The sequence below is a fragment of the Gopherus evgoodei genome, chromosome 4 (assembly GCF_007399415.2).
Source record: "Gopherus evgoodei ecotype Sinaloan lineage chromosome 4, rGopEvg1_v1.p, whole genome shotgun sequence".
Taxonomy (NCBI): domain Eukaryota; kingdom Metazoa; phylum Chordata; order Testudines; family Testudinidae; genus Gopherus; species Gopherus evgoodei.
The window spans coordinates 52,059,281-52,076,020 of NC_044325.1; the positions used below are offsets into that span (position 1 = coordinate 52,059,281).

The 16,740-nt window shown below is 42.6% G+C and overlaps 1 protein-coding gene across 11 annotated transcripts in view; it reads right to left on the minus strand.

The window, feature by feature from the left end:
* Positions 1–16,740, minus strand: part of NUBPL (nucleotide binding protein like) — a 151,177-nt gene that overhangs the window by 90,356 nt on the left and 44,081 nt on the right. For 9 of the 11 annotated variants that reach the window (XM_030559324.1, XM_030559321.1, XM_030559323.1 and 6 more), the window contains 2 exons: positions 13,160–13,199; positions 12,965–13,055 (listed from right to left, as the gene is read on the minus strand). In XM_030559324.1, coding sequence (XP_030415184.1) covers positions 12,965–13,055; positions 13,160–13,199 — 131 coding nt within the window. Of the gene's footprint in view, positions 1–10,058; positions 10,154–10,924; positions 10,945–12,964; positions 13,056–13,159; positions 13,200–14,201; positions 15,473–16,740 lie in introns of those variants that run through there. The other 2 variants (XM_030559328.1, XM_030559331.1) reach the window with 2 other exon arrangements.

Below are 16,740 nucleotides of genomic sequence, written 5' to 3' on the forward strand. Positions count from 1 at the left end.
ATGCTTTTATCATAAAATCCAGAATTCTTTCAAAAATCTGACTGGCTACCAGTAAACCTAGCAGAATATTAGTACATTTTGCATCTGTTTTATTTTATGTAAATAAGGCTCAACACATTCACATCTGTTTCATTTGGAGGAGGAGAAGAGAAACACTTTTGCAGCCTGTTCCCACAACAGCAGCCCAAGCACAAGCATGGAATCCGAGGAAGCAGGCCAGGAAATGTTTGCTGTAACTACATTTTCACTGTGTTGGGTTTTTTACCTCAAAAATGACTAAAATAAATTTACAGCAAATTTTTCCCAATTTAGTAATATGTCGGCTCATGTTCTTGTTTTCTCCTTGTTTTCCTATTTCTTTTATGATTGTTTATTCCTTTCACACACCATAATCCCTTTACACACTGGCTGCTTCTGCTACCCAGTAAAACAACAAGAATCCATGTAAATCCTACTACTTGCATTAAGTAAGGAACAAAAGAATAGAAAACAGAGAGAGAAGGAATCAAGCATATGTTCATTCATCTATATTCAGCTGAATAAGAACCTACAAGAACACTTGCGCCAAAGGGAGACACTGAATTGAGCTGAAGGTAGGAATATTCTGATCTCCTGGCTCCATACGAGACAGGAAAGAGAGGAAAAGGAGCATCTATTCTTTTCTTTCTTCCACCTCTGAGGTGGCAGTATCTCCTCAAAGCTATGCTTAGTTCTAGACTGGAAGAAATGTAATTATTTCCCTTGTCATACCTACTGTGACAAAGTTCCTCCTCTACCTTGGTGGGTCCTGTGCTTATTGGCAGATTTGCACACCTCAGTGACCTCCCCCACAGTCTGGATCAACTCCTCCGGTGTCTGATCAGGAGGTGGGAGGTATGGGGGGAACCCGGGCCCGCCCTCTACTCCGAGTTCCAGCCCAGGGCCCTGTGGATTTGCAGCTGTCTATAGTGCCTCTTGTAACAGCTGTGTGACAGCTACACCTCCCTGGGCTACTTCCCCAAGGCCTCCTCCAAACACCTTCTTTATCCACACCACCCTCTCAGTCTCAGCTCCTGGTGTCTCTTGCTCCCAGCTCCTCACACGCACTTCCTCTCCTCTGGCTCCTCCCCATCTGACTGGAGAGAGCTCCTTTTAAAACCCAGGTGCCCTGATTAGCCTGCCTTGATTGGCTGCAGGTGATCTAATCAGCCTGTCTGCCTTAATTGGTTCTAGCAAGTTCCTGACTACTCTAGTGCAGACCCTGCTCTGGTCACTCAGGGAACAGAAAACTACTCACCCAGTGACCAGTATATTTGTCCTCTATCAGACTCGTGCACCCCACTGGCCTGGGTCTATAACACTACATACTGATTAGGAATGGTTTGGCCAGTTCTTTGTGGGCAGACAAGACCCTTCAAAGTGATTATTAGCATTTCATGTTAGTGAAAGGCAGTTTTCTAAAGATATAAACATCAGGAACCTGATCCAAAGCCCAGTGAAATCAATGCCAAGGCTCCTACTGATTTCAGTGGGCTTTGCATTAGACTCTAGAGTTGTGATGCTCAATTAGAGCTACCAATGGGCCAATTTGAGAATTTTATGACAAGAGGTCAGCCATTTGTACAGAAGGCTGACAAAATAAAATTAAAAAAATAACTTTAGTTGCCAGTGAAGACAGACTTTGATTGCAATGTACATATTAGCACGTATCTTTTAACAAAGTTTATATAAATCAACATGATTACCTGTGTTTGTGTTAATCTCTAATGGGAGAGGTGACATTGATGACCTCTGGCAAGCTTTGTAAGAGATCAAGGCAAGGCGTATGCACTGGTGAAGATGCTAATCTGGCAAACAATGGTTTTTTATAATATTCATGGTAAAAACCTAGATTTGCAGAGGTACATCGATCTGAATGCTAAAAGATAGATGGCTAGATTCTGGCAATTTTGAAAATGGTCAGCATATTGAGTCCAGAATTCAAACTCCCACTTCTCTGAATTTTGACTTCAAAATATCTGAGTTCTGGAGCCTTAAAATTTCTAATTGAAAGGCACCTTCATAAACTGAATCAAGCATAAATGTCATAAATTAAAATTACCCAACAAATGTTGTGCTGCGACAGGTCACTGTATTCACTAAAATATCTTGTAAAAGAGCTTTAAAAAGATGGTGTTTCAAACAAGAAGTTGAGTGTATGTAGTTCACTAATCTCATCACAATACCCATTGCTTTTTTGAAATCCCCAAACAATTTATTGTGCAGGACAGTCTGGTGAATGATGCAGTGAACAGTATTTAATTATGAGAGTATTGCTGCCAAACATGAAGCAAAACCCTTCACTTTCCCTGTCAGAGCGGGACCTTCGTCTGTAACAAGCAAGTTTACTTTCTGCAGATCTAAACTTTTTTTTTTTTTCCCAAAAAAGCCTTTTACCCTTTTCAAAAATGATCTCTCCTATGGTGTAGGTTTCTAATAGTATTAAGCACAAAAATTCTTCTTTGAAAATGTCATCACCATAAAATCTAACAAACAACATTAGCTAGGCAGTGTTATTTAAATCATTTGATTTGTCCATTGCAGCAGACATGTTTGGCATTTTTTTTAATTGGAAACAGTGCTGACAAACAATCCTCGTAAAATATTTCCAATCAGACAGGGGAACTTGCTTCACACGGTTCACAATATCATCTTTGTTTTTATGTCTGGCAGAAAGCTCTTCCAGCATTTCCAACGTGAACTCCTTTACAAGCTCAGTATCCAGGAAAGGCTTTTTTTTTTTTTTGCTAGTACCAACATTATTTGAAGAGAAGCAGCTGTTGCTTTTTCCTGTACAGTCACTGATGTTGTGAGAATAACATTTGAAGTGTGTGATATAAACATTTCAAGTTTTCAATTTTGTCATGTCCTGCAACATTGACAGGAGGCAATGCCACATTGAAGTTACTGTACTTTGATTCAAAGTGGCACCTCACATTGATGACCTTACAGACATACAGGTTTTGCATTTAAATGAAATGGTGTAATAAGAGAATCCACTGTCCAGTTCGGGTTAAAAGCTCTGTTTTCGCTGTCAACTTTGCGATGGTTACTCCCACTCACATTCCTTTTTGGCTCCATTTCCATCACTAATGAAAAAATGGGTAGCATCCTAGCTCAATTTTAGCTAATGCTATCACGAAAATGTAAGATCCAGTAAGTAGTGCTTAATTTGTTCAGAAGCTTGCTGGAGCTGAGCCCCGGCACCTCTTTCATTCCAAATAAAGCACTGCCAGTAAGTTACTTACTAAGGAATTCATAGGCAAGTGATAGGCAGCATATCACTGTTCATGACTTTAATTATAAACGCTTTTTAAGGTGATCTGGCGGGCCACAGAGGAAGTCTTGGCAGGCCACATTTGGTTCACGGGCTGCCTATTGAGTATCACTGCTTGAGTGGAATTAAGCTTGTTGGTCCTCTGGGGTAGTCTACACAAGGATAAAAGACCTACAGCACAGCCACAGCTGGCCCAGGTCAGCTGACTCGGGCTCCCAGGACTCAAGCTATGCAACCAACCCTCCACCCTCACAGAGTACCAGAACTTGGGCTTCAACTCGAGTCCGAATGCCTGCACAGCGATTTTTCACCCTGGAGCCCAAGTCAGCGGACCCAAGACAGCCACTGTTTTTTTTATCCCTGTGTAGACATAACCCATCTTTCTGAGACTAAGAGTAACAATTTTAATATTATAGTCAATATAAATAAAAAATGGTTAGTAACTTTCCGTAACTGCTGTTCTTCGAGATGTATTGCTCATGTCCATTCCACATTAGGTGTGAACACACCGCATGCACCATTGCCAAAGAGTTTTCCCTTAGTGGTATCCATCGACCTGGCTCTAGCCGGTATAAGGGGTGCCACCAGTCGCACACCCTCTCAGTTGCTTCTTGCCAGTCAATTCCATCAGAGGGGCACACAGGTGAGTCATGGAATGGACATGAGCAACACATCTCGAAGAACAACAGTTATGGAAGGCTGGTAACTGTTTTTTCTTCTTCAAGTGCTTGCTCATGTCCATTCCACATTAGGTGACTCACAAGTAGTGCCTGAGGAGGTGGCCTCAGACTCCATGAACATGCTGACTGTAACACTGCTTTGCCAAACCTGGCGTCATCTGGAGCCTGTTGGGTGATGGCATCTGTCTGCTCCGAGAATAATGAGGAGCCTTCAAAGGGGAGGTCCTGGATGGACTCCTGGACCTTATGAGGAAGTCCCGAGGATTGGAGCCAAGAGCATCATCTCATGGTGACAGCAAAGGCCATTGTCCTGGCTGCCACATTGGCAGCATCCAGAGCAGCATGAAGAGAGGTCCTAGCCACATTCTTACCTTCCTCCAAGAGGACAGAAAATTCCTGCCTTGAGTCCTGAGGCAGAGAGTTCTTAAATTTTGCTAAGGAGTCCCACACATTGTAGTTGTATCTCCCCAGTAAGGCTTTCTGGTTAGAGATATGCAGCTGTGGGTTACCCATTAAATAAGCTTTCCTCCCAAACCAGTGCAGTTCTTGTGCATCCTTTTGTTTGGGGGTAGTGCTTATCTGGCCCTGCCTGGACTTTATGAGGAAGTCCCGAGGATTGGAGCCAAGAGCATCATCTCATGGTGACAGCAAAGGCCATTGTCCTGGCTGCCACATTGGCAGCATCCAGAGCAGCATGAAGAGAGGTCCTAGCCACATTCTTACCTTCCTCCAAGAGGACAGAAAATTCCTGCCTTGAGTCCTGAGGCAGAGAGTTCTTAAATTTTGCTAAGGAGTCCCACACATTGTAGTTGTATCTCCCCAGTAAGGCTTTCTGGTTAGAGATATGCAGCTGTGGGTTACCCATTAAATAAGCTTTCCTCCCAAACCAGTGCAGTTCTTGTGCATCCTTTTGTTTGGGGGTAGTGCTTATCTGGCCCTGCCTGTCCCTCTCGTTGGCTGATGATACAACAAAGGACCCTGGCAGAAGGTGGGAGTACAAGTACTCATACTCACTTGCTGACACAGAATATTTCTTTTCTTCCCTCTTTGAGGTGAGAGGCAGACAAGGAGTTTGCCACAGGGTCTTGACTGGACCCATTACAGCCTCATTAATAGCTAAAGCCACTTTGGAGGGAACTGCTGCAGCTAGAATATCAATAAGGCTGTGGGATGATTCCTTAAGATCCTCAATCTCCAGCCCCAGGTTAGCTGCTATCCGCTTCAGAACATCCTGATGGGCCCTGAAATCATCCTGTGGAAGCGAGCTACTCAGCCCCAAGATGGCCTCATCTCTGGAGGAGGAGGAAAAGACTGACTCCTTCCTCTTCCTCAGCCTCAGTTACATCCATGGGGGCCACATCCTGAACATCAGTACCAGGGTTGGAAAAGGAGTCATGGTCCGGTGCCGAGTGGGAAGAGATGGTAGCCTGCCTCCCAAAAACCAACTAGTATGATTGATGGGAGGGAGGATCCGGTACCAGGGGAAAACCCCCAGGGTTCCAGTATAGCCACTGCATAGGCCACTGACCTGTTGGCCAGGTGCTGGTGTGGGACCTTCACAAAGGCCCAGTGGTACATAGGCTGCGCACCAGTGGTGGCCCTTAGGCTGAACCTTTGGACCCAGAAGAAGAGTCCTCCCTCAGTGACCACAGTGGAGCAGTAGTCTTCTCTGCCTCCATTTGGTGCTGGGAGTCCAGGGACCGATGGTGGACCGGAGATGGTCGTGACAACAGTATCAGGAGCAGCTTGCCCCTAGAAAGTCCGGGGGGGGCCTGGTGCAGGGAAGGAGCTCGAAGCTCCATGCTCCTTCATACTCAAGGACATCATAGCCAGTGGCTGTCCCGTCAGAGTCAGGGGAACTGCGAGTTAAAGTATGTCTCTGGCCACTGCAAAACCCTCCGGGGTTGATGGAACCACTAGACTGCTGGTGCCACAGTGCCTTATGGGTGTTGGTGGAGGGTCCCGCAGCAGACTCACTCTGACTGGAGTCAACAGTGCCCCTATAGAACTGGGGGTGGAGGAGTTGGAGGATGAGCCCAATGCAGTTCATACTCTGCTGCTTTCCTCATGCTTGTCCTTCTTCTGCATCAGCAAGTGCCCTGTGTTGGTGCTTCTTCCATGACATTGGAGATGGTGAACGGTGCTGGGAAGAGCACAGTGCTGGAGGAGTGTTTTGCACTGAGGTCGAAGTGCTTGGTGCAAAATCAGAGTGGGTTGGCTCTGAGGCCGGTCTGAGACTGGCTTCCATTAGGATAGTCTTCGGTCTTATTTCTCTATCTTTTTTGTGTAAAGTCTAAAGCCAGAACAAATCTGGCACTTACCCTCACATGAGTTACTCCCAAACACTTAAAGCAGCTGGAGAGCTGGACACTCACAGGAATAGATCTGCTGCAAGAGGCACAAGGTTTGAACCCCAAGGACTAGGGTATGCCCAGGCCCTCAGGTGAAGAGAGTCCCTCAATGATAGGGACTATCTACTTACATTATTTACACTAATGCTAACTACAATATCTATATACACTAAAACTATTCTTAAACTAACAAACTATGAATCAGATTCCACTGAGAAGAAGCCTTGCCGAAGGAAGAAGGGTCGTTCCAGCAACCGTCACAGGGAGGTAAGAAGGATCTGAGAGGGTTCCTGGCCACCAGCACCCCTTATACCGGCGCATGAGCATGTGGCACCATGGGGCACAAGAGCCAGCCCCACGAATACTACCGAGGGAAAAATCTCTGGCAACAGTACACGTGGCAGGCAAACACCTAATGTAGAATGGACATGTCAGTGTCAGTAAAGCAGCCCTTCCTCCCAGAGCAGTTGGGCCCCATGGCCAGAGTTACTAAGTGGCCCTTCCACCAAGGCAACATGGCCTAATGGCCAGAGTCAATAGAGTAGTCCACCCCTGTGGAATTGTGTGGCCTATTGGCCTGATGGGGAAGTGGGGTGCCACTTATTGGGGTGTAGTGCCCAGGGTAGTGGGACTCAGGCCCTCCCTGCTCCTCCGAGTCCCAGCCCAAGGCCCTAGTGGGGGTGGGGGTGCTCACCACTGAATCACAGGGATGCTCCCGAAAAACACTGACTGGTTCCCCAGCTCACTCCTCTGGGCTTCTTCCTACCCTTTCTCCCTCAGCAATGCTCCAGGGTTCCCCGGGATCTCTGAGGTCCTTGAGTGGCATAGCTCCTGCCGGTGCGGCCTCTTCTCTGTGCTCGTCGGGCAGCCCAAAGACCAAAAAAGAGTGTTGGGTCTCCTGTATCTCCTCCAATGTGATATGTAGACTCTCTCTCCTAGGCACCTCATAAGATGCTGAAAAGCCTTGAATCAGCTGCATAAGAAGGTGGGGGGAGCCACGACAGCCTCATCTGATGAAGAGGAAGATTTGTTGGAAGGCTCCTTTAAGCAGTGGCTCCTTCACTCCTGTAATGTCTGCTGTGTAGGAAGACTAGAGGGCGGCAGTTGTGACCCTTGACTTGCCCTTTTATGAGATGGGACCCTGGTCACCATAAGTGGCCCAGGGGTTTCAATAAGCTCACTTCAGTGGGTTGCAAGGAAAAGGGGCAGGACCCTTATATTGTCCTTGCCCTACTAAATGTTTCGTCATCAGAATGTACCCTGAGTGAAGGAGATTGGAAAGGGGAACCCTGTTTGGACACATCTGAATCTGAGGAGGACTCATCTGCTGTGTCAATGGGTGGGGCAAGGGAAATGGTACTGGTACCAGTGGAAGAGTCAGTAGTGGGAGCCAAAAAGGATCCTGTAATTGTATAAGTACCAGAAGCTATTGATAAGAAGCTACTGGATGGTGTCAAGTTGATATTGTCCAGAAATGTGTCTGTGAACCCTCAAAGCGTTTATTAGGGACTGGAGGCCATGACAGTACCAGACAGCAAGACATCATTGAAGCTGGTCGCAGAGCGTAAGTAGGCTCCTGCAGGTGAGAGGGTAGTGTCTCTTGGTACCCCTCAGTAACAGTGACTCAGGCTCTTCCAGAAGCTGAAAGGGCACATGGGCCAAAAGACTGGCCAGTACCAGCGACTCTGGGAGTCAGAATATCTAGTGGTACCAGGGACAATACTGAAGTACAATTGGTAAGTCCTTCATGTGTGATTGCTGGAGGCTGTAACAACGATTTAGGCCTAGCTCTAGAGTCCTTGCAGACACAGAATCCGGTGCCAAGTAGGTATCACTTCTTAGGCAGTACTGTGGTCTCAGTACTGGAGAGAACAGGCGCCTCAGCTGCACCAATAAGGAAGACCAGAGACCCAGATCAAGGGAGTGACTTTCCCTTTCCCTTATTCCACTCTGGGGAAGGGGCCTTCTCTTCTTTGCTAATCCTTGTAGAGAGACGATCATTGGAGCTCTCCAAGGATCTGATGTACAGAGGCCTGACTTGGATCCCATGAGTCTCAGCAAGCACTCCATTAACAGAAGTCTGAGCCTGTCCTATCTAAATTTCTTAGATTTGCTCTTAAATCCTGAGCTGATCTTACATTTGGAGGGGATGGGAGACTCCTTGAGAAGTGAAGCCAGCTTGAATGTCCACCACTGCAGGGGAAAGATCTACGGGCAGGTCTGGCAGGTTTTGAAGACTAGGATCACGTGCATAACCTGCACTTGACGCAACAGTTCAAATTCTAGAATCAAGCAAAAAAAAAAAATGAGGAAACTCTCCTTTTCAAAAGCACAAATTGTGCTAAACCAAAAGTAAAGAAAAAAAAAATCTAAGAAACTACAGAAATTTTAGCGAGAGGTGTAGCAAGCCACGGACTAGCTAGAGGACACCATAATGCCAGCAGCTGAGAAAGAACTCAAGTGGTGGCAGGTCCATCTCTCCCTATATGCCCTCATTCTAGAGTATGAGGGCATCTAGGGCATAGGCATAGACTCGCAGACACTGCTGATGAAAAAAATATCTGATCCTGAATGCACAGTTGCGTACATATCCTGACCTCTTGATGTGGTATACCTATAGAGACAATACTCTAAGAACAAAGGATTTTCTACACAGCAGAACCATTGTGACGGATAGAACTGCAGCTTCTCAGCCTGGGCATATAGCAAAAGAACAGAGATACTGTATTTCAGGGTACATCTACACTGCATTTGGGAGCATGCTTCCCAGAACGAGAAGGCAAACACACATGCTAGCTCTGCTCAAGTTAACATAATAAAAATAGCAGCACAGTTCCAGCAGTACAGGTAGCAGCTCAGGTTAGCCAGCTGTAGCATAGACATAGTGTAAGACCATCGTCATACGTAAGCAAGACCAGCTAGAGAGAAAAACATCAGAAAGGACTATGGATCGTCTGAAATATTGAGCAACCTTGGACTCTCAGAAGTGGAGAGACCAGACTGCAGGAGTGGGAATGTCATAGAGGTTCTGTTATTTTGCAGAGCTGTAAGTCTCTGGTACGTTTTCAAAAGAAAATGACTGATTAAGGAATTTCTTTGTTAACCCCGTGTTTCTTAGTTTGCTGTCAAGTTGTTCCTGAGTGATCACAGCCTAGAGTAGGGCCATGAGGGACAGTGTTCAAACAATTTTGGGGGTGGATCTTTGGAAGTAAGGGTCTGGGGTGGCTGAACTGTGGAGTCCCAGGTCCCAAGGACAGGCACAGAGAAGAGGTCTGCACCTGGGAGTGTACCTTACAGACTTAGAGCTCAAAACAGTGACTAGGAACTGCCCAGACCAAGTTGGCTTGGAAGCACATGGGGCCCTGTAATTAGATCCACTTGCAACATACAGGAAACATTATGGAGAGGTAGTGGGCCAGGTTGTAACACAGATCACATTGTTCTGTCCTTGATTCTGTTACATACTATTTATGAGACCCTTGGACAACCTATCTGTGTGTTCTTTATTTAAAACAGCTTTAACATTAGTTTCCCTACCTCAAAGGGTTGTTGTGAGGCTTGATGTTTACAAAGAATTTTGGAATGTGAGAATGTAAGATGCTATACACAGTAACTGCTAAGTATTATTAGGTTTCTCCAAGTAACAGAATCTACTTTATAAAAAATTGCATATCCGTGAACCTTAGAGGTTCCAAAAAATTTGGGAGAGAGAGACAGAAGGTGCTTAAGTACCATCAATACTGTTGTCCAGCTCCATCAACACATGATGAATTTGCACACTAGACCTTTTGATGCCTCACTGGAATTTCTGAAGAACTGAACAGGTCCTGCAGAACAAGTTTATTTGTATATTAAAAAAAAGAAATAAGAGCTTGTTAAATGTACTTAATGGTGCAAAGCTATACACCGGGAATGCATAAGTAGCTTTTATACTCTGAAACTGATAAAGAACATTAAACAGTATTACCTATTTTTAATGGGAAAACCCTATAAACTTTTTTCTACTTTATGCCATAAACTGCATTAGCAGTCTCAGAGCTGGCTGAATTAATTATCTCAGAAACTTTACTTAATATTTTATCTCCTTGTCTGAATGTCGGAGAGCTCCTTAAACTCAATATATTATACTATAAACCTCGATTAAGAGAGTAATTTGGATTGTTTATCTATAGCTGAAGGGGGAAAATGGGCTATTTCTTAAGGACCTGCTTTAAACTACTAAGAGATTAAGTGTGAATATAAACAACTAGAAGAATTTTGATCTCCTGTGAAGGATCAAACCACAGACTAAAAAATAATCCTGTTGAACAACAGTTAATGGCTGGAATTGACCAGTGACAGATTAAGAGAATTCAGGTCCTAGAGGGAGAGATTTAAGAACCTCTAAACATCACAATATAATTTCCAATGTATGATGGAACACTACTATATTTAATAATAATATGGAATGTCTCTCTAACTTAGGTTAGACCACAGCTCTATCAGCCTTGCAGTTAAACTGATCTCAAGACTGACTAGTAATCATGTGAGTAGGAAAGTTTATAACTTAAATGTATTAAAACAGCATGTGTCAAGGCGGATAATTTACTAAAAACTACCTGTGCATTGGAACCTACTGATGCTTCCTGTGATCTATGAGTTTCTTTCTTCCTGGAAAGGAAGTCAACAATTTATTTTTATGAATGATTAATAGGTGCCTAGTCCACACACACAAGAAAATTCTTGCCAAAAACCAAAAACCACTAACAGTTTAAACCTGCTTCATTCAAACGCGAAATTCCATTGTCAAGGAAATCACTAATGCTCCCATAGTCAAGGAACTATGTCTCATTCCTACTGATGGATCTGCTGGAGTGCAACTGCTTCTTTAGTTGCTAGGTAACAACCAACTCATTATATGCCATTATCAGCACCTGGAAAAGGGAACTGGCATTTGCTTCCCATTTGGAGATACGAGTGACTGAAATAATAGCAATGGTCTGACTGCCAAAAATCCTTGGTCTCCCAGGGACTGGTTTGTGAATAAAGCAGGTGCTGACTTCAGCATCATCTCTGAAGTTTTAGGTTATGTAGCTTTTGTGATCTTGACCAACACAGCATGCCAGGGGGATGGAGTTGCCAGTCCCAATCACTGGCACATTATTAATGCAGAAAAATATCCTCCCCCTAAATTATGGCTATCTGATTGGTGGGATGTTAACCACAAAGACCTATTGTGAAGCCTGTGCTAGAAACAAAGGGGAAATCAACAGCACTAGGATGGGAACAGGCTGGGAATGAAATGATTTGCAAGAACTTGCTGAGGTCAATCAGAACCTTTGCAGTCACCTAGCTGTATTTTTTAAATCCCTGAAATACATGTCAACAGTGAGCAATGTGGGCCACTATGCAAAAGCCTAAACATGTAGCCTTGATGCATTTCTTTTAGTTCATTAGTACATCACAGTTCAATTCATACGGAGAAGGGAAAATAGGTCTGTCAAGAAACAAAAGAGCCACCCAGCTTCCAAATGCCAAAACCAGAAAATGAATACATTAACTAATGATGTATTTGCATCACACAGAGACAATAGCTAATGATTTTCATAAAGCATACAAGAGTACCCCATCAAAACACTCTGGGTGGTAGGTGAATAAACAAATATATAAAGAAAGTAGGTCCTAAAGACATGCATGGTTCCTTGTATTCATATTCAAATATCTACATCTGATTTAGTCAAATCTGAAAACACCATTTTCAAAAATAGTACAAAACTCACAAAAAGAATCAGGAAAGATATAAACAGTGGAGATGAACACTTTAAGCATGTATGGCCCCTAGCACAGCCTTGTCTGAGGAGCATACTGAAATGCAACAAGTTTTACTTTTCATCTTTCCTAATGTTTAGGTTCAATTCTCTAACCCTCGACAGGGTTGAAAGCCCACCATAGTTAAGTAGAAGATACTCATTTTTAAATTCTTCAATAAATAAACTCAATGTATAGGAACCAAAATGAAGGGAATACCCAGAGATTTTAATTTTTAACACAAAAAGTCTCAGCTCCTAACATCCATTCAAGAAATTTATGAGCAGTGCCACTGACAACACTGATATCATTAGGACTACTCACAAGCTTAGAGTTAGGTATATGTTTAAGTATCTGACTGAAGCAGGGTCATTTTGAACACTGCTCCTACACTAGACTATTGTTCATAAGTGTCCATTTCCACATTAGTGATATGCTTATTTTATTTATGCACATTCCTTGTCATTGGTGTATTAATCCTGCAACTTTCAACTGCACATAAACAGATTTTCTAACAGTTAAGCACAACTCCCACCAAGTTTCAATGGGAGTTAAGTGCCATTTGAGTCTTTGAAATTTCCCCTGAAGTGACTGATATTAGGAAGAAAATAAATTACTATAAAGCATGTTTTCCCTTTTTCCTCAGACGCTTATGAATAATAGTACCTAAAAGGCAGTGCAAAATACTAAATCATGAAAAATGCACATTTGACACATTGTGAAATGTGCAACATACATTCAAACATTGCACACTAAGGGCATTTCTTTCAATAATTGCTCAACTTGGAGTTCAGCCTTCAATAGAGGTGCTTTTTTCTATCAAGCAAACAACATTTTAGGTAACACCTTACCTGCCTCAACAATTTCTCTATAGCTGACATTACCATGAGTCCTCTCCACACGACTGGTGCAGTCTCTTCTACAAAGAAACCCATTGACATACTGAAACAGTAAAGCAAAAATTTATCTTTCAAATATGATATACAACAAAATTATCTGAAATAAATCTATAAAGTAGCTTGATGTAAAATAAAACAAATGCTCACCATGCGATGCCATAGTTCTTAAGGGGTCTCATAAAGTTTTCTAAAATAGAAACAAAATTATTTGATTTTTTAAAAAACTAAGCAATTATTTTATATTCATAAATACATACTTCCTCACCTATTCTTACTGAGCAAGTTTTTCACCCAAATCAGCAGTAGGAGTTGCCTCAGCACCTTCAGTATTTTCTCCATCTAGCCACATTTTCAAAGTAGAATTATGCATGATGGTGAGTTTTCAGGCCCATCCCTTTCTTAGGAACTCTGGCCAGGTCTACACTACAAACTTACGTCAGTGTAACAGCATCGTTCACAGATGTGAAAAAATCCACACTTCCAAGCAACATAGTTATACCTACCTAACTCCCAGCATAGACAGCGCTATATTGACGGGAGAGCTCGTCCCACTGACATAGCCACCACCTCTCATGGACGTGGATTAACTCTCCCGTCTGCTTTGTAGCATCTTCACTAAAGCACTACAGAAGCACCGTTTTTTAAGTGTAGATCTGCCCTCAATCTCTACTAGCTCAGGCTTCAACCTTCAGCTCTCTCTCTATTAGAGGGCATCAATACAAACTCAACCATGCCTTCTGTGACATCCTATGCAAAAAGAGAGATCAAGCCTCCGAGTGGTTTGCCCAGCATGCCATGTGATCAATCATTTATACCTTATGTATTTCCTTTGTTGGCCTTCTACCAAAATCTGTGGGACTCGTTTATCACAAATTGTATATGGTGAGGACAGCAGGTCTATCTTAGAATGAATAGTTAAGATATGAATATAACCGATGACTGCAACACCCCGGTGTGACCCAGAGGCCCCTTGCCAAAGGTTCCTCCATGTTCTTGCAAACAACTCATCTCAGAACTGACAAGACCAAACATCTTACATAGTACTTATCCGCAAGGGTAACATGTAAGGTTTCTAGATAAAGCTCATAACTTGTCAAGACTCAATTATTCTGATATGTGCATACAAGTAATATTTATGGAACAATGTAACTACATTGAAAGTATGCTTTCAGATGTAAAAGTTAGTCACCATGGAATACGTGATGGCCAAGTGGAGCAGGCGGGAGTTGTCATTCCTCCCTGCTTAGTCGGGTATGTAATGCAAGTCTCTAGCCTTGCTCCATCCCAAGACTAGCAATGGTAAACCAACAGAGACAACTGCAATCAAAACTTCTTGGAGGTAAAAAGGAACATTATTGCACACACAAGACTGTCTCAGCGTAATACAGAATGAGGAGAGGAAACACATGGTGGAAAAGGGGTGTTTTTCCATGAAAGTTTGGATCCTGATTTAGGTGAAGCCAGTCAGTTCTGCAACAGACTGAACTTTGGGAATGAAAACCTACTTTATTAGAAGGGAACAGTAACTATTAATAAATGTAGGCCCTAGTTCTCTGATCCTTCCACTCATAACAAAGTACTTCAAAACAGGTTAATTATAAACAAACATCTTAGAAATGTGGGTCAATTATGTTGCTTTACTAAAGTTGTTTAATATTTTCCTTTGGTGAGGAGAAAACAAAGTCTGGGCATAAAGCATAATAAACTACTGTAAGAAATGCTGCACCAGTGTTTATATTTCTCAATGTCTTTTCACTCAAGTCTCTAAACAACATTTGTAATGCTTAAACTAGTTCGTTTATACATGAGATCCTGTAGTGACTATAGATTTAATAGTGTATTCATGACTAAAAGTACTAATTCCTCTACCACAATATTTTTTTTAAAATAAAATTCATGCAGTAACCTTTCTACATGCATTTAAGAAAAACTGTAGCAGGCTAGTATTTGTTCAAAGTTTATACTGAAGCTTAGGGATCTACTGCACTGTGAAAAAAAGCTTTCTGTAGAGCTCTTTATTAGTTGAGTTTATCATGATATGGGTCATTATTTCCCACCTCTTCACATCTCCATGACATCTCATCACCCAAAACGCAAAAGACATTTGCTGCAAGACGAACTGTGTCATTGCCACAATGCCAGGGAAGGAGTGAATGACATATTGCAGCATATACACTGTATTCGGTAACATAAAAGCAATATAGACTATATGAGACATCAATTTAGTTAATATACTATCTGTACAGGCAATTGGAACAGATTTTAAACCTTCCCCATTTGTAAAATCTTGAATAATTCTGGATCACATGATTGAATGTAGACTGTATGATTTGGTACTGCAGTGACTGTAGATTCCTTCTCCACCATCTTAATTAGGATTCCAATTTCTACACCACTGTAAATAGTAATTCTCAGATGCTGTCCGTCTGAAGGAATGAGAAACACGTACTTGCTGCTTTCCTGGATCAAAAAGGAATTTCCAGTTAGGTTCCAAGACTGACAGTTTGTCATGGTTTACCACAGAGGATTTGGGGCCAGGTAAAGGATCTGAAGACTCCAAACTATATGAGACTAAACAAAAAGAACTATAAAGGACTGAAGAAAACAGACATGAGGCTGTGGAAGTTAAAGGAAGATTTGACATCTTAGGACATAACTTTTCCAAGAATTTTGACAAGAGGGAGAGAAGTAAAAAAAAAAAAGGTGACAAAAGAATACAGATGTGTGAAGCCATTAATAGGAAAAAGAGTAAAAGAGGAAATATCACAGGCTTCAACACCATATCCGTTCAAGGCTCTAAAACATGAAGTACCTGAAAGGCCCAATTTCAAGCCACAATAGTGCTTGTCTCCTTGGATTATTTTATACTTTTTGGGAAAAATAAAAAGTGATTCCCAATCTTGAGGGTGGCACCAAAATCTTCAGGGGAGTGCACTGTCCCTCTGACCTGCTACCTGCACATTCTACTTGATGCTAGAGTGCTGCTCTCTGAACGTGGCCCGATAGTCTCTATGGCAACATGCACACAGTCATGCTGTCTAGTAGGGAAAAGATACAATACTGTATATAGTGACTGAACAGAACAGAACTGAAGATGAGGCGAGAACAGAAGATATGGAGCAAATAGTAGAAAGCAAAATCATAAACAAAGGAAAACATGAAATTACAATTAAAAAAAACAAGAGATAGGCAAGAGAGAAAGTGGCAAGATGGGCTGCAGCAAGTGTTCCAGGGTATGGCACAGGAGGACACAGGAGGCACCAATCAATCACAGAGGTGAAGAGTGCTGTACCCAAAGAGAGGTTAATCATCCAGTTACAAATTTTAAAAATCCAACCATTGCTTTAGTTGCGTATGCCAGAAGGCCAAAATAGTCTATGAGAAGTTAGACTAATTGAGACTTCAGGTCTGACTTCATACTATATCATCAATGTATATGTCAGGGGTCGGCAACCTTTCAGAAGAAGTGTGCCGAGTCTTCATTTATTCACTCTAATTTAAGGTTTCGCATGCCAGTAATACATTTTAACGTTTTCAGCTCTCTTTCTATAAGTCTATAATATATAACTAAACTATTGTTGTATGTAAAGTAAATAAGGTTTTTACAATGTTTAGGAAGCTTCCTTTAAAAGTAAATTAAAATGCAGAGCCCCCGAGACCAGTGGCCAGGACCCAGTGCCATTGAAAATCAGCCTATGTGCCGCCTTCGGCATGCCTACCCCAGTATA